General features: G+C 38.2%; 1 protein-coding gene across 1 annotated transcript in view; it reads left to right on the top strand.

Moving 5' to 3' along the window:
• Positions 1-23,957, top strand: part of SEMA3D (semaphorin 3D) — a 96,213-nt gene that overhangs the window by 23,816 nt on the left and 48,440 nt on the right. The window contains exons 3-7 of the mRNA XM_074168513.1: positions 7,196-7,258; positions 8,966-9,085; positions 13,210-13,303; positions 16,624-16,752; positions 22,788-22,930. Coding sequence (XP_074024614.1) covers positions 7,196-7,258; positions 8,966-9,085; positions 13,210-13,303; positions 16,624-16,752; positions 22,788-22,930 — 549 coding nt within the window. The remainder of the gene's footprint in view (positions 1-7,195; positions 7,259-8,965; positions 9,086-13,209; positions 13,304-16,623; positions 16,753-22,787; positions 22,931-23,957) is intronic.

Below are 23,957 nucleotides of genomic sequence, written 5' to 3'. Positions count from 1 at the left end.
TTGACTTTTTCAAAGGTAGGATTTGTCTTCAGTCTGCAGTGATAAACATGTCAGGAGCAATGCCGTTTACCCTAAGAATCTTGGTGTACAGTTTCCTTTTAGGAGAAACAGACGGTAGTCAGAAGTCTGCTGTAGTTACACTGTGGAAAATGAAGTGTAAAAACACTGAAGCCTTTCAAGATTTAATCCAGTGTAAATGAAATCAGCATCTGGTCCATTTTCTTTAAGCTTTTACATATGCTCATAGTGTACATGTGAAAATGCACTTTTCAGAAAATGCTGCTTCTAAAGTCGTGTTGGAGAGCAGATCACAGTTTAAGAGGAGAACTTGCTTTGTCTCAGGCAGATGCAATATGAAAAGCCCACTTGGTTCTAATAAGAGGTTTCACTCTAACTGCCACCTGCCAAAGTTAAGCTACCAAAGTCTGTGAATGTGTCATCCAAATACACACCTATTTTTACCCTCTGACTCTCACTGCATTTTATCCTCATATCCTCTCTCCCTCCTGCCCCCATGCCATACCAAATTATATCAGAGATCTACTTTTCTGCTACTTTGAAATAATTGGAGTTGTAAATTCTGGTCATGTGTTTCCCTGGATGTATATTTTAAGTGTGGGAATTAGCATGTCAGATGTAGGAATACCTGTTGGAAGAAGGAAGGTCTGTGGCAGGTGTGCAGGTATGAAAGTAAAAGAGACTTAAGAATACATTCCTGGCTTTTAGGAATCTCTAAGTATTTCTGAGATGATAAAACTGTTAAAAGGAGAGCTGGGTGAAATTTCTGAGTCTAAAGACAGTCTGGGTAGGTTTCAAATGCAGGGAGAAATTCGGATAAGGAACTTAGATGTATTAACTTCCTTTGTTTGCTGATGTCTTTAAAATATTGAGTTCCAGAGTACAGTATAGTGGGTGCCAGTTACAAGAACTGCTTAGGGGTAACCTTCCTCTTAGGATTTGTCCAGTTCCCCAAGTTGTGGACTTCCCATACCGCACACATGAATGCAACAGATGTGAGGTATTTAAAGAGCAAATGCTATACATGTGTGCTATGCTAAAATCAGCTCATTTTCCCATTAATTAAAATACTCTTTCTTTCAGAAAAATGATATTTAAAAAGCATGAAATTATTTCTAATGTTTTGTGGGAAATTCAATAAATTTCTAGTGCTTGCAGCAATTTTCAGCGAAGTGACAAATGTCCTGGTTCTCTGGAAGCAATCCATGAACACCCACTCTTATGGTGTTGGGGTGTGACATTTATGATATTTTCTTATGCAGCAGTGTGACAGTCTTATCATTGGATCACTGTATCTTCTCTCAGTGTTCCTTGATCTTACTGTTTTTCTTTGCTTTTCATTTTTTGGCTATGAATTACTAAGTTGTTCGGGACATGGTGGGGGGGGTGGGGTGGAAAGCAAGTCACATTATTGTTGTTTTACTGGTGGGAAAATTGAGACTTGACTGTCACATGTAGTAGGGCAATGGCAAAACTGGGATTAGACTGTCTCCTGGTTTACTTCGGTTTTTGGATCATGTTGCCCTCTTTACTGTACCCATTTTATGGTCACTTTGGGCTAAGTCATGAATCCTTTTTTTTTTTTTTTTTTTCCACACAGGGGAATAGTTTCCCATGGAGGACAGTTTCTCAGTACTGCATATGCCAGCATGACAATGGGTTTACAGCTCAGTCTGGCTTTGTTCTTTGGAAGTAACACTTGGAACTCTTGTATGGGGAATTCACTCATACCAATGAGCTTAAGCTTCTGAGTTATGGTCTATATGATTCACAAAGCTCTAATGAGACATTTTGGTGCCTAGGAAGCTGTAATTTTATTGCATGCCTTCTCTTAAATGTCAATATAATGAATATCAGTATATAGAATAAAACAAGGGAAGAAAGAAGGTTTTCTCTTGCTGCATCAGCTAGCTATTTAAAGTCAGTGTATTTTTCCTCTAAGTGCTTCTACCTCTCTTATTCCTTCAAAATAGGAAGGAAGCAATCCCTTTCTTCACCGGATTCAAATTTGGTGAGTGAGTGTTACGAGACACGCTGATCATATAACGTCCTTCACTCTAGATACGGACACATCCTGCTGGTGCTACATGTACCACTAATAAAACACTTTGGGGTTTCTCATACCAGAGACTGTACTGATAGAGAGGTGCTGAAGCACGTGTGCAGCATCAAGCATATGAGGGGCTCCAGGAAAACCCCCAAGGCTGCTGAAAGCCATCAACCTCAATGAGACACTCAAGTGCTTGCTGCTGGCATGACTGTGACTATCTTGGGGACATGAAACTGGAAAGAGTCATGTTGGTCAATTGGTCTCACTCCCTGCTATCACCAGCAACTACCTCATGTAGCAGCAATTCCTTTCATAACCTGGTCCAAATCTGCTGTAAGGGGCCTTGTGGGATACTTCATGCTACTTCTTTACCAAGGTTGTTGCTACAGATCGGAACCTTGTTAGTCTGGTGTTGCACATTTGTTTATTTCTAAGCTACAATCTATATTTCTTCATGACCGGTTTATACCCATTTCCTCTGACTGTTTATAATTCTGGTCTTTGTAGCCCTTTGATTCTTCCTGAATAATATTACCAGTCTTCATTTATATTAGTGATGCTTTCCAACTTTGTTTCATCTGCACATGTTGTTGTAGAGTGCTGGGTTTCTGCCAAAAATACTGAAAGGTATAAGAAATAGCTTGACCATATTTCTTGAGGAACTCCATGAATAATTTTCTACCACAAGCTCTTTACTTACCGGACCATTTTTTCATGTAATAATGCCTATTTTTACCAGCTGAGCTAATCAGTTTCCATGTTGCAGTTTATGAAATGTTTAACTCATTTCATTAAGCCCTGAGGAAGAGGAGCTCCACAACATTAATGTAATATGCAATTCAGCTATCTTATTAAAGAAAAGTACAATATTAGGGTGGAATAATGGCTCTTTACCAAATTATATTGTCTTTTGTACCATACTCCATTTTCATTGGAAATTTAAGCTATTCCTTCCCTTAGCCTAACAGATTAAATAAGACCAATAGACCAGCAATTTGCTAAGATATCTTGTGTTCCTCCTCTTTGGTATTGTGACAATATGTAGTATTTTCCACTTTTTTGGTAAAGCCATGTATCATCCCAGATTTAGTAACTTAATTAGAAATGACTCTTGGAAAAGCTGTAATTTCACCCAAGTTTCTTTGGAATCGGAGTTCACTGTTTTACTTTTGAGGCATCACTTCCTCCTAAGATTTACAGTCTAAGTGTTAGCCTAGGAGCAAAGGTGGAATGAGAAAGATAGACACAGAAAGATGAGGAAAATACTCGCTTATAATCGGTATTGTTAATTCATGACAGATGGCAGCTGAAATGAAACTCTCAGAAGTGAATCCAGTTATTATTTATATATACATATAATGATATATATATCACCCATGTATCACTATATGTATGTAAATAATCTATTTCTTTTTTTTTTTTTTTTTTTTTTTTGTAATTCATTTTTCCCTTTTCATTCTTTTCCTATAGTAAAAATATGTGTTTGGAGGAAGGAAAAATATAACTTTCAGAAATTACTCTGCTCCTGATCTGAAAAGGACCTTTGTGGTTTTTAATGTTTTGTCTTAATCAGAAATCAATTTCCAGCTACCCTTTAAAGTGATACCTTATCTGTCCTACACTTACGTACTACTTAATTTTGTACTCCTGGGAGGTTTTCTTTCACTCCGCTAGCAGAAAACATATTAACTTGCATTTATTAGGAGATTCTAATTTCTTTCCTGTTGCTAAATTTAAGAAAATATTTGTAGAATGATTTAAATGTAATGGTAAGGTGGTGGGGTTTTTTTATTGGACTGTAGAAGATAAAATCAGGAAATCATGACAGTAGCTGACCTTTGGAATTTTGATACGGATATTTTGCAAGGAAAATAAACTGAAGATTAAGAGAAGAAAATAATCCTGTTTAAGTATATAGTTCACGTATTTCAGCTAGTTACATTCTTCCCTTAAATTCAGTAATCTCACCTAGCTATTCTAAGATTCCTCCAGGCATTTCAGATACAGACGCAACCATGAAATATATTACATATATATAAATTTTACTCTTTGTAACATGAAATTGTTATGGTTTTATGCCAATGTTGTTGTTACCATCATTATATATTGTTTGGTTGTTTAGGGGGGTTTTCTTTCTTTGAGGTTTTATTTTTTGGGGAATTTAGGGAAAAGACTTTGTTAAATAAGATATTACCATTGTGAATTCAGCATGTGAACTGAAAAAATTATAAAACAAAATGACCAATTTAAAAACATCAAACCATCTACAAAGTCAAAGATTTTAAATATAAAAGAAACTAACAGAACATCTAGTTTTACTTTTTGCATATTGTGAAACTAAGTAACTTGTCTGAATAAAATATGATACTAAGACTTACTTTCACCCCCTACAGAAAAGTTAACACAGATGCATGTAAATAAGCTAATTTGTGTAAAAATTCAGTGAGACTATTTCACACGTGTAAAGTTACTTGTGTGTCAGTGTTTAAGGGAACCAGACCTGTGGTACTCTTACACAAGATGTGATCTAATAAAAAAAATAAATTTTTGCTTTCTTGCTCAGCACATTGGCTTATTATTTATTATGCAATTTTCTTGACCTATTACAATTTAGAACTGACAGTTTCTGGGAACCTCTCATTTCTTGTATGAAAAGCAAATAAATATCACTTTAACTCCCCCATATATAATTGCAAATTGATTTTAAAGTTGGATCACTTAGCTTCACTTTTCATTGCCTAATGTGGCATTGTATAATGCTAAATACTGAGGCCACTGAGTAGCCAGAAAGTAAAACAATTGATTTTTCTATGATAATTGACTGTGGTCAATTATCATAGAAAAGGGGTTGTGTATATCTCAGCCTGACTGGTCCAGCTTGTACGACATGTTATTTCCCATGAATGAATGGGAATATGGATCATGGGTAGATTTCAGTCCATTAAAGTGTGTGATGCCTTCAAGCAGATGTCTTCAAATGTAACTGGACCTCCCAAAGCAGGGGTCCAGTTCTTCTGTGTAGTTGGGAAGGAGAGCTGGACATTTTCAAAGGCCTATCAAGGGAGGTCTTGTCTACCTAACTGGAAGCCTAAACTTTTGCCCCAAAACTCCAAAAAACCCTAAAGACCTCTAGCCTTCTCTGTTACTGATACAGGGATCTTGGATGGAATTTGGCATAAAGTTTATGTATGAAAGAACTGAAGATCAGATCTCAGCTTAAGTCTCCTTGGCCAAATGGATTTGGAGATCTGTGATCTTATATTCCTCCAGCTATTCCTTTTCACCAGCTTTTTCGCAGCACCTCTTAAGCTTCAGACTTTCCTTCTCTTTAACTCAGTGGCACTTGTGCCAGACCAGTGTTACAAGCGAGACCCATCCCACTCTGCCCAAGCAGAGACCAGATTGAGTTCACTGGTGCTGCCATCAGCTCTTCCAAATGCCTTTGCGATATTCCCAGTGCTTTCTAGCATTGTACACTGTGTAATCCAGACACACTGGCATGGCTGATTTCAGATTATGTTTTTGTACCTGGATGCTATCACAACATCATTGTGAGAAAATGCTCTGGGGAAGTAAATTTGTGCTCCAGTGCTGAGGTGTTATACTGCCTTATCTCTGACTCTAAGTAAATATTGCTGTAAAGGCTGAAGATTTAAGTAACTTAAAATACATTATCTTTACTAAGAGCTTCTAATCAGAAAGGTAACTGTAGATTCACTTGAGAGGAAATTAATTTCCTTGCAGAAAGCCAGTACGTCCATTTTCACTGGTAACAGAAGAGGAAGAAGTGAAATAAAAAGACTGTTTCCAGATTGTGAGGAACACTGACAGTAGATTTTGGACAGTGATAAAGCTATTTGATACAGGGCACTCTTCAGCTTTCCTTAGCAGTGTGGGACTGAGCCTGTGTATGTGGCAAGCCACATCCTACAAGGTGCCAACAGCTGTTAACGTCTCTTGCATATGGTTGAGTTGTGCATCCTTCCTCGGTGAGGATTTTTTTCTACTGCGTATTATCATAATTCTTTATTCCTATATATTTCACTATTTAAGATTTTTGAGACTCAATACTACTCTAAAGCATCTGTGACTACTAGTAAACTGCATACTGGTTTCTGGGACTTGAGACAATTTCCTAACGAATATTTGCTCAAAAATTAGTGTGATTTGTTGCTATTATTAGCCATGAGAAATGGCTATAGCTTTGTCTTGTCAAAATAAGAAGGAAAAAAGATCCATGTTCAGTATGGTGATTCTGGAGGACTTTATATTTAGCTTCTACTTTGAATTTAATAGAATCAAAAATATACTCAATAATATCCAATTTTGACTGTTTAATTGAAATCAATGAACCAGAACGTGATCTGTTGTTCATTGAAATTTCTTCACTAATGTAATTAGGGTTGCAGTAACTGATAGTAATTTGTCATCTAGCTCCATCTACACCGAAACCTAGCTTATAGAATTCTGCAGTGCAGATGAAAGAAGAGAAACAGTTATATTATATGCTACCAATTATCTAGGGTACATGCTTCTCCTTTAAACTTCTATGTCATTTTCTCAGTAAAATATCAGTGTTGATGAGTGACATTTTTAAACCATGTGCTATTGATTTCTGTCAAATGTACTTTTTGTTCTACAAATTTCCCTTAAGCTACCTTTAGTTTTTTGAACAAAACTTCTTTTCATTTGAAAATTGGCAGTAACAGCTAAGTATTTTTTTTATAATGGTATTGCCAAGTTCACTGCACCAAATTCATCACAAATGTAACTTGCCTTGTTTTGCAGTCAGTTTAGCTTCAAGATGATTTGGCTCATCACATCTTTGAGAAAAACCTAAAATTCATAATGGTGACAAGGTGTACTAGCTAGATCAACTAAGCTTTTTTAAAAAGTACATATAGCCAATGAAGAAATGAACAAAGAACAGGGGTTTTGATTTAAAGCCTCTGCACTTTTTGTAGTGAAATACCCTGTATTCCAAGTCATCTTCATTTTGATTTACGTGCAAATTCCTTCAACATGCACAAATCTTTTTTATTTGTTCATTCACAGGAATAGTTATACCGCAGTCATAGGACAATTAAGGATATTAATAATCTTTGTCCCATTTTAACTATGTTACAGATTTACTGGCCTGCAGCAAAAGAAAAGGTAGAATTATGCAAATTAGCTGGGAAAGATGCCCATGTAAGTATGGTATATATTTTTATTATTGCTGAAAATATTGTATATTTGTGTATTTGTTTCTAAATGCAAAAAATGGGTTAATAAGCTGTTGTTACACTTTTTTCCTGAACTAATGAACTGTTTTTTCTTCATTTGAAAAAATGTTACACTTCTATTTTTTCATTAAAAGTTAATGCTTCAAGAAAAAAGTATTCGATATTGCAAGCAGCAATCATGCTATGCCATTCTTGTATGTAATAAATGCAGTTGAGAGATGAATAGCCTTTCCTTTGAAATGTATCCCAGGCGATACTCCCCTGAAATCCTTTCTTTCCCATCAAACTGCTTCTTTTTCTTGGGAATATCCTGAATGTAACTTCATTATAATTAATTAACTAAACAGAGTAGCAGAGCAGAGTACAAATTAACTTAATTTGCAGACAGTTGCAGTTAAGGTTAAAACAAAATCTCAGACTCATTAGTTTTTCCCTGGAACCTCCTTTAGGAAGTCTTTTTAGGAAGTGTATTTAAGGTACATTCATATATACAATAAAACTTTCATATCTCTTTCGCATAGCACAGATTACATCATGTGTCTAGAACCCACTAGAAAGTAAACATTTCCCAGCTGTATAATAAAATTTCTTCCTTTTCTCTCCGCAAATCCTGTGGTTTCTATCCAGCTTGTCTGTTACCAAGGTAGACTCCAGCTCAAAACACTCTCTCAGCTTTCTGCCTGAGGAATTTCAACTTTTTATCCTAATTTATTGCTACGCTTATCTTTACAGCAGACAAAAACTAAACAACACCTCTGCTCAGCACTGGGAAAATTCTGATACTGGTCTATGTGGAGAATTTCTGCTGATCTATTTCTTCACTAAGACAAAAGGAAAAGGGCCAGAGAGGGCAACGGTTGTTTTGGACATAGATTATAAATATCTTATTTTTGCTTCCTGCATTGTCTCTGCAGCTTGCCTCTCACGTAGATATAGCGTAGTAGCTTAAATGTATGCAAAGCTCTTGTATATTCCCTCCTAAGTACTTTGTTATATATATATTTCTTTGATTTTGGGGAAGGCTGCAGCAAGCCTTTCCTACACCCCATGTAGCAGCCCTGCAGCATGCGGCAGCCTCCTCTGCTACCTACCAGCAAGGACCAAGCCCAGCTAGAGCTAGGACTGGCCTGAGCATCCCACATGCCCAAATAAAAGTGACCAGATGGATGTGTTTGGTGCAAAGAAAGTTTACTCATACATAAAACATACCCTTGGAATTATGTTGAAGACCTTCAGTCCGCCACAATGATTTCTATCACGTAATCTTTGGTGTTAAAGCTTGTGCAGAACCCTGAATCGGGAGCAAAGGCAGGAGATTTGGTAGCCAGACTAATCCAGCAGCTCTCTGACCTCTGCCCAGTTGTTGACAGGGGTTGTTTTCTACAACACAGGCTGAGGAGATATTCTCCAATCTGTACTGTAACCACATGGCTTCTCATGGCTGTAAGCGTTATAGCAGAATTAGGCTTGCAAGTCTGATTGATGAACTGCTGAGGAGATAGCCACTGCAAAATTGTAACCGTCACAACTTTGAACTATTTAGTAAACAGTCTCTGCTACGGTGGTTTTGATTTTAAATACACCAATACTATGGCTATAACCTAGTACAATGTATAATGTTAAAGAGAAGAATAGACATTAAAATTAACTTTTCTCTTTCCTCTCCCAATAGACAGAATGTGCCAATTTTATCAGGGTTCTTCAGCCCTACAACCGAACCCATGTTTATGTCTGCGGCACAGGAGCGTTTCACCCTCTCTGTGGATACATTGAACTTGGAACTCACAAAGAGGTAATTTAATTTCCTCACTACTCTGATATGTCAGGGAATAACCCTCATCTTGTTTAGCATTCATCATAGATTGGAAAATACCATGTGAGTGTATAAAAAATGAACTGACAGCAGCTTGCATAAATAACAGGGTAAACGATGGATTTTGCAGGTCAGACAGGAACTCGTGTTCTCACATTTGATGTGTGCATATCTCTATTGAACAAAGCACTTTCCTCAGTAAGGCTTAATACACAACGTTCTTCAGAATGACACTGTCATATGATTAACTAAGTGAAGAGAACATTTAACCCAGATGTCTGCCTTACTCTAGTAAGTCATTTCCGCACACACTTTGTGCTTGCGTACATGCACACATAAGCAGAGTTCAAGGTGATGTTCGTAGTTCTATTTTTCAAGGCATATATACCCTTGGTCAGCAGAAATGGTTTCCCATTCCTTATGCAGGACAGTAAAACAGATTGTAAAGGGTCTCTCAGTCTAAGGACAGCATCTCAGGACTTTGCAGATGGTTTACAGCCCTGCCGCTAAGTAGATGTTGGGTACCCTCCATCACCAGTGGCGTATTCCTGAACTGAAATTAGCAGCTGATTGGCCTTCATTTACTGGTGACAAAGAAATCTCTATCCTAAGTGGTAAATGTTTGAGACGTAACCCCTGCAACAGAAGCATTTTGGTGTTGTGTCAAGCAGCCACTTAGTCCACAAGTCTCTTTTTAACTCCTATATGTATAACACCTTGACTATATTTATAACACTGGCTCTGCTCTCAGACAGCGTTGAGATGTGACCTGTCTGGCTGCTTGCCTGTGGTGCAGGCTTCCTGTGCTGCTATAGAAATAGCTTTCTCTTTTCTTTGGGTCTCAGTGAAATTCTAGAATATTAAAAATGAAGTCTAATGATATGTTATTAAATGCAATAACCTGAAATATGTATACATTGGAGATATCCTAACATACAGAATCAAGGTCAGATGGTCACAGAAGAAAAGAAGGGGGGGAAAAAAAGTTATTAATGCTTTCCCAGGCTGAGACCCATCATTATATTCCACACAATCTGTGGGCTGGTTGATCAGCCCAGAGGGGCTGTCTATGTTGCAGAATACTGAAACTGCCTGAAATCTGTATGGTGGTGTTCTTTCCCTAATAAGACATTAATATTCCTGGTATTGTTTGGTATATGCTGTATAATTGGACTTACAATTAAATAATTTTGGAGGCTTCTTCGCTTCGCTATGTTAAATATTCCAGTTGAGGCAACCGAAATTTTAGATTCCTTGTATCATGCTGCTTCCTTAGCCTGAATGATCAAATACAGAGGTGAATTGAGCAGAGCAGCTCTCAGTAAGAACATAAGTAAGGGTCTGGTTTACCTCTGGGTCATTAACAAGATGCCTTATTCACTCTACCATTGTACCTTTAACTACTTCATTTGTGAAGCAGTTTTCATCAGACATTATGAAATTATGGATTTGGTCTGATTGCTCAGTCCGGCAGCCAGTCTAGACAAGGGGTCTGTCTCAATTAGATGTGACCACTTACCTTATGAGAGGAAATGGAAGAAGAATCCTGGTATTGTATTTCCTAATCCCCTCACTGTCTCCCAGTCCTGCCTCTCCTGCATTCCTCCTGCTTTCTCAGCTGCAGTGGTAGGTTGGACAGTGTTCAGCACTACTCGTGCCTCTTCTGATGGTGCATCTCTTCTACAACCTCCTACTGAATTAAGAGCTTTGAATGGCGTGAAGCATATCTTCCCTTTCCTTCTTGGACCCCAAACACCCTACAGCCATAGTCCTTGCACTGCCTCCCCAGATAAATGTGACAGGACAGGAGAGTGCTGAGGACAGACCCATTGACATGAATTTGACAGGCAGCTGAAAACATATCCTGGTTGTAGGAACTGAAGCCAGAAATCCTTTGTGGTAATTTGAAGTGCTTTTATTACAGATCCATTGCTTTAATCTTTTTTTTTTTTTTTTTCCCCTTTTTTATCTCTGGGTTATAAGAATGGATAATGGATGTTTGGTAATTAGCAACCCCTACAGGAAGCTGTGGGATGCTTGGGAAAGCTAGGGCCTGAGATATCTTCGCGGAGGCTGTGAAACCAGGCAGTGCCCTGCTGACCTTCAAAAGCTGCTGGTGGATTTGCCCAGTGGTCTGCTGGCCAGTGACAGTGCTGTGCAAACACAGAGGAAAACAGTGTGGATCAGGTGACTCAAAACCACAGCACACACTGCTTTTGAAGCAGTACAAATCCCCTATGGGATGACACAATTAAAGGGGATTAAAGTCCTCGTCTTGCTATTGCTGCAGTCACTGCCAAAACTTCTCTTGGTCAGTGAAGAAGAGGCTTGGCAGGGTTGGTGCTGTTAGCCACAGCTCTCCAAGGGATGCTCTTTTCTTTGAAAGCTTTGTCCAAAGTGAAAGCAGGAGGTTAATTCCGTGTGAATGCCTGGTAGTGTCCATTAGTTTGTCTGGGTAAAATCTGAAATATTTCATGTTGATCTATAAAGCCCTCAGTCCCTTGAGTACTACTGGACTTGGAGACAGTCTCTTTGCATGTGATACAGCAAGAGTCCTCTGAGCAGCTCAGGATTACAATTCTTAAAAGAAATGAGAATGGGACATTAACATAGTATTGTCAGAAAGAAAGAAAGAAAAAAAAAAGCTCAATTTTTAATTTAATTTTGTTCTTGGTGTGCTCTGACCCACTTCAGTTGCCTTAGAATTTGGTTTACCTTACCCTCCCACAGGTTTGGGAAGGTAACAAGGGTAGTTGTTTGATGATTAAATTCTGCTTTGTATCAGCCAGGATTGCTGGAGGAAATTGAATTTATGTTCATAGATTGGAATTGATTTTTCTTTTCTCTTAAGGAGCTTAATTATTCAATATCCTGGGCTTTTGTCTTCTGAGCCTAAAGAGTTTAGGAGGCATCTCAATGAAATAGAAATGTTTGGTCATTTATAATGTGATGTACATTAAGGTTGAATTAACAATGTGTTGTGAAGTCTGATCCTATGTGGCCATCTCTGGGCACGCTTAACTGTTGTTTGTACTCTTCAGTCCTCTTACAAGGCAGAGGTGTTAAAACAAATAATTAAAATCACTTCACCCTTTTTAAAATAATTGTTTAAATCATAGAAGTATTTTGTTTTTTTTTTTTTAAACTAACTTCAAAAGTTCTATCTCTACAATAGATATCAAACCCACAATGACTTGATTCCTGAACACTGCTGGGATTTTAAATATCACTGTAGGTAGGAAAGTATGTTAACAGTGCTTCTGTAGGCAACCTCCCTTCTCTAACAGCAGCAGAATTTCAAAAATCAAGTCCCTACACCTGCAAAGACTTCACTTTACTCCTCTAAGCAATCAATTTGCCTTCAGAAAACTCGCTATGGGTTTCAGGTTAAGCATGTTTTTAGAAAACTAATGAAAGGAACAAGTAAAAGCATCCATTTTGGCAATTCAAACCTATAATAAAACTTCAAATTAATGCTTATAGCAATTGAGTTGTTGATGGCCCACTGAAAACATCAGAAATAATTTTAAAATAATTTCTTTCCTTTATCTTTCTCTCTGCCCTTGTTCTGTGACCCAGGAATTAATCATACTGTATTTGGGAACTGCAAGGAAGGCTCTATTCTGATATCTCTTGTATCATTAGCCTTGTTAAAAATAACGAGAGCATATGCTGCTTTCATTTAAAAGGGGCTGAACTGTGTCTGCCGCGAACATTATTCAGCAGTCCCTGGAGAAATTTAGGAGTCGGCCAGAATCCCTTCTGAGTCTCCTGTTGCAACACAGTCTATCAGCACTTTCCCAAAGAGAAGCCAGTGCCTTTTAAGTACAATCCAGCTTTTAATTTGAGTAGAAATGAACAATGCATCTTTTTTTTTCTGAAAATAATTGTATTTTTTTAAGATTTGTGTTTCATTATAGAGTGAACAGGATACATTAAAACAATGAGTTAAAAAAGACCCTATATTAAACAGATACACAGACTGTAAACACCAATGCTGAGATGACAGCTGTGTGTCTAACACACCTTCATGTTAGCAGAACAGTTCGCCTGAGTTTTTCTTTGCAGCCACACCAGGATAATGAGTATGTGTTTATTCTCAGGAAACGGTATTCCGGCTGGATACTCAGAACTTGGAGTCTGGCAGGTTGAAATGCCCTTTTGATCCTCAGCTGCCGTTTGCTTCAGTGATGGCAGGTAAGAAACCATCAGAGCCAGGTGCTCCTCTGAGACGTTTAGTGGCTTCATAATATGAAGTCTGGGGTCAGAAGCTCAGCAGATGCCATTGCTGAAGCTCCTCTGGTGTTAGTCGTGTTTCCGATGCTGGTTTGTGCTCTTGGAGTTGAGGGAGCCTTCAGTCTGCAGACACCAAAGAGCTGGAAATGCAGCAACACAAACAGAGACATCTGAGCAGCTGTGAAGCCTCTGCCAGTTGAGCAGGAAGGCGGTTTCATCCTCACCCAGTCATTTCTCCTTTAAGAAGACAACAAAAAAAACAGACGGACAGACAATGTTTGAAGCGCTTCTGGGCCTCTTTCTGCAATTATCAATATGTTCTGCCCTTTGAAGTCTGCTGACATCCACTATTTCCATAAATACATTTTTGAGGTTTCTATTTACTCGAGTAGCCACTTCTGAAGCTGGAAGCCTAGGAACAAGATAGTGCAATCTGCCTGCTGTGTGCATCGCAGCGCTGTGTGGTCTGACATTTGGTGCCGAGGAATGTCAGCTTGACCTCTGGATTTCAAATCACTATAAGAGCTACTTTTGTCATGGTTTGGTTCATAGCTTTGGACAATTTTCATTTAACTTGTCCGTCAAGCATATGAATACAAGATAAGAGTGAAGCACCATGACGTTCTCATTTACAGCCAAAGAGCAGTGGTGACAATGCTTTGAAGTATCGGTCACTCTGTGTTATAAAAAGAATATGACTAATGTTCAGTCTTTATTCTCAGATAATAAGATAGATGATTTGTGATTCTGACCCAACAGATGGGGCAGGACTTCCTTTATTAAAAACAATAGATTAAAGCCAGCTCTTATTCTTCTCAGGGACCCCTAGTACTGTTTAATATTAGACCGTGAAGTCTATTTTTAAAATGGGATTCTAGAAACTTTAATTTTTTTTTCTTTTTTTTGAATGTAATAGAACTCCATGATTTATTATAGTGTTGGCTAATTTCAGCAGTACTCTAGTGCTTTGAGTGCTCTATTAAATCTTGTGAAATGAAGAATCTTCTGTGGTTTAGCTAACTAAAACATGAACTTCAGTACGTAAGAACTTTCAAGCTAGATAAAATTAATGGTCAGGGTATTCTAATATCCCTTCTCTGACTCTGCCTGGTGTCAAGTGCTTCACAATAAAGCACAAGGAGCATTGTAAAGAGTTACAGGCCTGACCAGAGAATACGTTCTTGGCCTATCTTTTGGTGATTACTTTATTTCCAAAAGTAATAGGAGTGCAATATAGCTCACAGATAAGACACTGCACTGGGATATAGTTCTGTCTCTGCCACTGATGAGAGGAGTAACCATGTCACTTCTCTCTGCCTGGTTTTATTTATCTGCTAAATGGCAATAAAGATTACTCTTATCCTTCAGAAATCGCTTTGAAATCAGTTATACATATATGAGCTAAGTAATATTTCATTATATTTTCATTCATGTATGTAGGTTAATACAACTGTGTGATTTTAATTTATTGTAGAAATGCATAATATCTCTTTGAATTCTACATGGCATTTCACAGATAGATTTGAAAAGCTAGTGTCTTTGACTGAAAAGTCACCTGCTCATCATCCGTGTTCTATTACAAATTACCACTTACTAAAACTGTTCTGGACATAACTGGAACTTGGAATGAGAGATACCAAAAGCTGAGAGAAGTGCTGAAAATGCCTTGTCAGCAGAGCCTAAGCAAGGATGGAGAATTTCTGTTAGCCCTTCAGATTTATTGATCACTGAGTGCCTGTCAGTTAGCAAACACCAATTACCCTGCTCATTCCTCATTATGACAAATGCCTTTCATAAAGCACTATTGTTTCTTTACAAAGGCGACATGCTGTCTGAAAGATGTGCTTTCCAATACTGTCATGGAAATAATACATAAGTAACAATAATAATGAGGTAAAAAGAAAGCTGATAGATCTTTTTTTTTTTTTTTGCCAAATAAAGTGCTTGAGGATCGTGGGTTGTGGTTATGTGTTTCCCATCCCACCCCACCCCCCCCCCCCCGATCTTATTTTCTTAAGTGCATTTACATCTTGTACAAATGAAAACCCAAACATCTATGTAGAATGGTATTTATTCTGCATTCACTCTCAACAAAGGGCTTCTCTCTGAAAGTTCTTGTGAAATGTTTCCACCCAGAGTATTAGAAAACCTGGAGAAGAAACTCCTGGAAGGGGATTTTTATGTATCATACAGCTTTTTATATGATTATTGTTTGTGAACATAAACTTTTTTTCTTTTTACACCACACTCCAGGGATCTATTGTTGCAAATCGTTAAATAAAAAACAAACTCCTCCAACCAATAAAGCTATCTTATTATTTTGCAGAAAAAAAGAGAGAATTGTAAAATGCACTGTGGTTAAAAAAAAAAAAAAAAAAAACCAAATGACTTCACAGTGATACTGTTTCTGTGCTTTTCTTTTTTTTCACTGAGATCTGAAGAAAAACAGAAAATACTGTGTGATTCTTAAGGCTGTGAAATTTTGCATTGCCCATGGAGCTGGCAGAAGACTAAATAGTAACTGCAGTTGCAGCAAGCACTCTGGACTGTATTATAGATATAGTTTCCATGTGAGACAAATTCTGGCTGCCTTATTCAAGCAAGAGATCTCATTTATTTTAGGGGGACCATTCGCTATGTTAAAATGATCATGATTTGGGTCTGTAGCCATATTCCTACCATTAACACGTTGCATAGTTGAGAAGAATTCCCATAGTGCCTAAATTCCTCTTCGTGAATGAAGTGTTGGATGGAGATCCCCGCACCAAGAAAGGGCCAAGCTGCAAAGTTCCCGTAGTGAAGCATCCATCATGTTTACTAGCTCAAGCCCAGGAGCTGCAAAGCCATCAGGGCCACAGCAAGCCTGCGACACAAGAGCTTAAATGGACAGATGATTGTGTCCTTGCCACCACCCCTAGGTCCATGGTCAGTGCTCACGGGGCAGGATGCTCAGATCAAATACACCTTTCTACCCTTAAGAGCCCAGCACCCATTAAAGCCTGGGGAATTTACTTTTTTGAGTAAAGATCTGAAAGATCTGAAAATTAGACTCGGACTCCTTTACTTCTCAGACATATAATTACAAATATTACTCTCATTTAAATGTAAGTAACTTCACAGAATCCCCAATCCCACTAAAATATAAGCCAATAATACTTTAAACCATTAAATTTGTTCATAGCCCAATTAAACACAGGTGTTGTTCACCCAAAATAAACACAAACAGCTTTAATTTTGTTTACCCCACAGCTGTAGAAACCCTATTTCTTTTTCATTTGCAGATGAGTATCTTTATGCTGGAACAGCTTCTGATTTCCTTGGCAAAGACACTGCTCTAACACGTTCTCTGGGCCCTTCTCACGACCACCATTACATCAGAACTGACATTTCTGAACATTACTGGCTTACTGGTAAGATCCTAAACATATGCTGTTATCATTTGCATTGTCCCCGCCTCTCTGAAGTTAATAGCCCCTTTCTTATATAAATATATGTCCAGTAACTATAAATATAGATATTGTATCATGGTATCTTTGGATTACGTAGGCTTTTTTAAAAAAGCTCAATGGAACAAAAATGCACTTGAGAAAAGTCACAGAGGTGAAAATCCTAATTAAGGAAAGAGAAAGAGCGTAAGACCTAATCATTCTTTCCGTCTTTGATCTGTACATCTGTATATAATCCTGTAATTGGAATAATATCATTACTTAAATGCTTCTATTTCTAAATGCTTCTATTTCCAGTCTTGTTGGAATAATTATTTTTTAAACCCTTTTTTCCGATCACTTGTTAAAAGCATGTTGAAATGACAGACTAGTAATTCCATGTTTTTAGGTAGGAGGTCTTTCTTTTTTTTCTTTTCCTTTTTTGAGGGGGAAAAATACTCTTTGTTGCTGTGAGGATCATTTTAAAACCATTAAGGGCACCCTAAAATAGCTTCCCAAGCAAAACACTGCTTTTTCTTGCCTGTTAAAAAACATTCTGGGCTAGTAAACCCTCTAAAATACTGGCTGCATTTACACCCAGCCAGTCTCAAACCACACACAGAGTAACATGGAAAACTTCGCTCACAAGCTAACCCTGCTCAATTAAAGCATCCCCCTTTTAGCCGTCAACTGTCCTTAAAGATGTGGCAACGCTGGCCCTGATTCAGGATGCCTGTGTAACTATTATGGGTGTATTGTAAAGCCAGGGCCTGCTGACCACAGGGTTAAGTTGTCTTCCCAGCAGAAAACTTCTGAAAGGGATAATTTTGCCTCTTAACTCTTTGAGACCTCAATAAGAGGAAATGTTCTTTTTTATTATTTTTTTCCCCCTACGCTTTCTCTCCCTTCTAAGCTGTTGCTTTACATTTCTGTCTAAATGAAACTACATAACCTCAGGATTTCCGTTGTGAGATGAGGAGGAAAGGTGAAGCCACTTAAAGTCATTTTACCTTTCCAGATAGGAGCAGTCCTTCAGACAGATAGAAATATCTCCCATCTGACTCCGCTGAGCTATCCCACTTTCATCTCCTGTGCTCAAAACATTTCTTGTCCCACCTCTCCTATCTCCTGTCTCTCATTTGTACACATCCCTTGTACAATGTAGACCAGAAATGGACTGTAAGTGATTGGGATCAGGATACGTCCTTCCAGCAGGCAGTTCTCTATCTGTAATTAACTGTGCAACCGAATATCCAATTTTATTACTGGCAGCCTGCAGATGCTCAGCATGGAAAGATGGTTGGGGTAGCTGCTTTCCTAAGGGATGCTATAATATTCTAAAAAGAAAGATTTACTGTAGTTTGGTCCTGAGGAGCATCTGGTGTTATCATTAGTATAGATCCACCTTGATGAGGATTACAGAGATCAGGTCCCAGCCCAAAAGAACTTATAGCTTAAATAACCAGTTCCAAACATTTCTTTATGCTATTAATGTTTCTTCATGAGCATTTTGAGACAAGGGAACAGGACAAGAACACAGAATAAACTAAAGGTTTGAGAACTGTTTATGTGTTTTAGTTCAGAGGTTGGCTGGGGGGGTGTCTGCCTTTCTTCTTTCTTTTAGATTGATTCATGTTTTACTCTGTTTTCACTTAAAGCATCTGTATTTGTGAAAGTTTTCTAAGGAGAATAATATATTAATATGTCTGGGTTTGAAAAACAGCTTTAGTGTCCTAGACTGCGACGTGAAAATTACCCTACACTATATAAACACTGAAGACCCCATATATTCTTCAGGTTTACCTTGTTTCCAGCCATATAAAAAACTACAGCCACACTCTGTTTAAGACTTCACATACACAATCCATGCACTGTTATACTAAGAGGCATAGATATAAACTAGGTGCTTTTAATATTTTGAAAAGGTCCTTTTAAGGTTGGAGAAAATTTTGAGTGCCACTCTAAATGATGGGATCATTTTTACAATAAGCCATAGTGTAGCCACTATATTTCCAGTTTATTATGTGGCATTACCAGTTGCATACATTTGTGCTTTCAGCTGATACTGGTATAAAGAATATATTTGTTGGATTTCAGGTTTAAAGCTCCCATCTCATCTAAATCCCCTCTTCCCTAAATCTACCACCCATTTACCAAACGTGTTACACCTCCAGGAAAAGTTGTACATACTTGAGTAATTGTACAATTAGAAATAAATTATTTTCAGGCATGACTCATATGTTACTTAGGATAAGCATAAAATGTATAGCTTGTTTTTTTTCCATAGGGCTGAGGAAGTTTTGCTATAATGCACCTTAATATTTTTAAAGTTTAGTCTCATGTTTCTGGAAAGAGGATTATCCTTTCCTGAGGGGAGGGAAAGACAAAGCATAAGGGAAAAATGCGTAGGATACCTTCCAGTTCCTTGCAGAACATCTCTATCTTGACTAATTAAGACATGTCTTAATCTCAGTGTCTGAATAGCAGCTCCACAAAGGAGAAAGGGAGGAAGGCAGCTAATCTTTCCCATGACTCACACTCACACAGGCTCATACTCCTGCACGCGGTGGCACTGAAGACAGAGGGGATGCTGCCTCTGCTGAGACATCAGCCCTTCTCCTGCAGAGCTGAAGAATCAGGCGCTCCGCAGCCACTGACCGGAGCTGCCTTACCCGTGGCTGTGGCCGGGCATGAGGCACGTGGGGCTCGTGGTCCCTCTCCGGATGGCAAAGCCGCCCACTGGAACTGAGTCTGCCCTGCTCCAGCCCAGTGGGCAGAGGAGAGCATCCCGTGGTGGGATGCCCAAGCCCTAAATACAGGCATGCACTAAACAGCTGCACATTCCTCCCTCCTTTATAGGAAGCTAAAGGCATAGTTGGAATGAGTGCCTCCCTGTATTGAATTCTTTTTTTTTTTTCTTTTTCTTTTTTTTTTTCCTTGCAATTTAGTCATCTTCGCCAGGGCAAAGACTTGCAGGCAATGCCTTCTTTATATCCTGCGAACTTTGGATGGTATTCAGCTCACTTAGCTCTAAAAGGGAAAAGTTAGTATCCTGTCTGAGCTCAGTTGTTTCACTTGTCTTTGTCTGTAATTTATGGAGAGAGGTGACACTTCCAGAGGTTGACTCACCCCACCTATTGTAGGAATCTGTCTTAAAATAGGATTATTCATTGTCACTTTCTCCTTGTGTCCCTCCCTGAGAGAGGACGTGGATGATATAGGTTAGGAGCTTGACTCTTAGATGGTTAAAGGTAAATGAGGTGAGCGCTGTCCTTTGCATTTTATCATGCCATATATTTCTGGCAGCCCAACTGCAAAGAACTGCTGCTTTCCACTGTTTTGAGTTGCTTTTTCATTTCTTCATGTTCCGGGATTTACTACTCGTTTTCTGTCCTCTTTTTTCAAGGCTTAATGAGTCTTACTTCTCTGTAGATCTTAGTAAGTCATGCATGGTTTCTCTGTCTGAAACTACTGCTTGTGTTACAAGGGCGTGAGAGCCAGCAGGTAACCAACAACAAACGTGACCACAACAGCAAACCCAGCAGCAAAGGACTAGCTGTAGCAGCTTCCCATTAGGCCACAAAAGCATGCTTAAAAAAGCATGAGCAACACCTGAATTTATTATACCATCTATCGTCAGAGCTCATGACACCTTTAATCCCCTGTTTGGTTGCAAATGATTTAGCTATGAAATTAATATGTGGGAAAACCTTCTATTGAAGCAACTGGGGGGGGACAACTACATGTATAGGAAAACAAACAGTGGTTCAAAATCATCATCATATAATTTTTTCCCATGCAAAGAATCCAAAAACCTAATTCACAGTTGGTTTAAATGCACTTTTAAATGTTGTATAGATGGATTACAAAAGATGAGACAAAGATCTCACTTGCAGAGCATAATGTGCTTTTCAAATCATGATCTCTTTCATTAAATTGTTTTCAGTCTCTTTGTCTTCATATCTTTTACAGTATATTTTTGTTTGGATTTAACTTTCAACTTCAGTGTTTTCAATTGTGATTGAAAATCGTTAAATATTTGTGCTCCTTTAATTTGTTAGAGATTCTTCTAAATCTGTTCCAGGAATTGGTGTTGAGACATTTGTTTTTGTATTTGGCTTGCCAAGCAAAGCAATGAAATTTAATTTAAAAAAACATATATTCAGTGTTTTGTTCCATGAATGTAGATTAAAGAAAAAAATCAATGTGAAATTCAGAAGAAGGCTATAGAAGTATTTCACAGGTTTTCCTATTAAATTGCTATTTAGCTAACTGCATATTTTAGAAACCATACTGGAAGCATATTTATGTATTTATTCACGCTTAGAGATCTAATCTTCAAAGTAGCCTTATAGGCCCTGAGGGGTAATTGAATATTTTCTTTAGGCTCATTTTGAAATCCTAACTTAAATTTATAGGGCTTGATGCCTGCATCATTTAATTTTTCTGCTGACACCATTCTCTAGTGTCAGAAAGGTTTAAAATGGAAGCAACACTGTGGCTATTTTGATCCATAAATTTACTCTTCTGTCATGAAGGTGCACATTCAGCACTTAAACATGTCCCATTTTGTCTCAAGCCTCCGATTGTGAACTTTTGAATCAGGGACCCTCTTTTTGTCCTGTGTGTACTGTAGAGTTCATGGTGGAAAATCCTGAAGGCTAATATAAAGTAACAATCATTAAAAGAGGACAAAGGCATGACAATACATTAAAAGCTGATAATAGTATTCCCCACATATCGCCAGTGTGCTCTGTTTGCTCTGCCACCTTACCCCATCCTCCTTACTGCTTTTTGCTGCAGCCTGCCTACTTCTAGGGGACAAAGACTGTGTATTTTATTGCTGAAAGAATGTATTTTAGAGTCAAGGGTCTCTTTGCACCATATTTGTATAGCCACTTTTGTTTAAAGAAAAACATCATTGATCCAAGTGCCCTCAGAAGAGCTCATCTATTGTAGCACATTGGGGAATGTCTTAAAAAATCACTTCCCTGAGCATCTGGTTCACTTGTGCAAGACAGTGTTGTTGCCTGCTCTGCTATAGTCAGGGACCCCTAGAACTCATTTAAATTCTGATTTTAGTGCAAAGTTAAAAAGAAAACCAACTAACTAACCAACAAACTAAAAAAAATAATCCACAACTGGTGAGCAGATAGAGCAGAACTGGAGATCATGCATGAACAAGAGAGCCAAGGAAGACAGTGTAGGACATGTATTCAGTTGTTGGCCCAATTAGCATGCCTACAGGATGCAGGCAGAGACAGCCAAGGTTGCTTTGGAAGGGACCAGAAGTAATATAAGTGCTCAGCATGTCAAGGTAAGACATGCTGTTGTACTCCTAGCAAAAAGCAGATGTAAATAACCCAAACAGACTCTTACATTGATATAGCTAATCTGTTTTCATGCACAACAAGGAACAATGTCTTTAAGAATGACCAGTCAGTTGTGGAGTTTAGTGTGCTAACTGGAGCATGCCAGCATGGCACCGTATTGGATTTGGTAGATACAGTCAGTAAGATGTTATAGCACAGATATATGGGAAACTTAACTTAGGAAAGCTGTCATTTATACTGAATTTCTTTTTTTTTTTACAAGGTCTCTCTAGTAAACAGTAGTGTATTTCTGTACTCATAACTGCTGCAATGTGTAATTAAATTAATTTAAATTTGGAAAATCTATTTATCTTGATCTTGGTAGCAAGAGCTCTGTAAGACAGAGTTTTGTAGGCAATATTTTGTTCTGGAAGTCATCCTACTTTCAAACAGAGAGTGATAGCCAGTGCTGCATACTTATGCGTGTGGTAGTAAGATGTATGTGCAAAAACATCACACTAAGAGTAATACTTCAGAATCAAGGGTGGTTTTTGCTCAGAGTCAGTAAGAAACTTGACACTATGCGTTATCTATATAGTGATGTTTTTAATTCACTGGAAGATGCAAAATAAATGAAAGAGAAATTTAGTATCAAGTATTAGGACTTCTCCGTATATTTTAAACCCTTTTTTTTTTGGGAACTTCTAGGAGCGAAATTCGTTGGAACTTTTCCCATCCCAGACACCTATAACCCAGATGATGATAAAATCTACTTCTTTTTCCGAGAAATATCACAAGATAGTGGCACATCTGACAAGACAATCCTTTCCCGAGTTGGGAGAGTTTGTAAGGTGAGGACTCTATCTTTTCATTTTATTAAAAAAGAAAAAAAAAAAAAAAAGGAGAGAGAAAAAAAATAAAACAAAAAAGATTTGTTTGTTTCTGTGAAAATCTGGTTTTCCCTTCAGATCAGAAGGAAATAGTGTTGTTACCCAGTGAGCCACTGTAGTATTTTTTCTGAACACAGATTACTAATTCTGTCTGAAGTTTACTTGTCTGAAAAATAGAGTTGATATGTTGTGTCCCACTTCTAGAAAAGCCAATATGCTTATAAATGATAATCCTGCATCTAAATGGTAATGTATTGACCTCCAGATCTGTGACCTGCTTTGTTTCATAAGCTTTCAGTGAATACTGACTTGTCGAAGTGTATGCAACTGCAAGGTATTTGGGTTTTTGTGGAAAGTGCCCACTGAATGGAGAGATTTACAAACCCATCCCTTCAACCTAGCTCAGTACCTCATTCCTGGGCATTACTGAGAGCTGGGGTCAGTCATTTGTTTCTGCACATTCCTGATAATCAGTTGGGGTGAGGGGAGGCTAAAAATGTATGTAGTTTCTGAGCTACACCCACATCTGCCCAGAGGTTTCCTCCCTTGGGAAGGAGTGCAGTTCTTGACCTGTTGACCAAAAGGAACCAGGCCCTGAGTCTGCTGCAGCGTAAAAGGTTTCACTTGGTGCTTAACCTCCTTTAAATGGTCACTCCCCTCACTTTCTCTTTTATTATGCTTGGTTTGTCCCCTTAGGAAAGATTTCTGCCCTTATGGTATTCATAATGTAGACTCAGATTTTGATAAGCTGCACTCTTTTTAAAGAAGCAAGTGCAGAGGACTCTTCAAATGTAATTAGAAGATAAACCAATTCCTGCATATGAAGACAGCAGTCAGTATAAAGTTTGCTGTTTAACAGCCTGCTGCTTTTGCTGAGCTCTTCTTCCCACTACAGTAGAAGGGTCTATTGACCTCTGTGTCAGGCATACTCTCTATACGCTCTTTTGTCCCATGATACTGTAGGAACAGAAGCAGCGTAGGTGCTCCC

This window comes from Numenius arquata, chromosome 2, assembly GCF_964106895.1.
Source record: "Numenius arquata chromosome 2, bNumArq3.hap1.1, whole genome shotgun sequence".
Lineage (NCBI taxonomy): Eukaryota > Metazoa > Chordata > Aves > Charadriiformes > Scolopacidae > Numenius > Numenius arquata.
The sequence above is the reverse complement of the archived record's forward strand: the minus strand, read 5'-3'. Positions and strand labels throughout refer to the sequence as shown.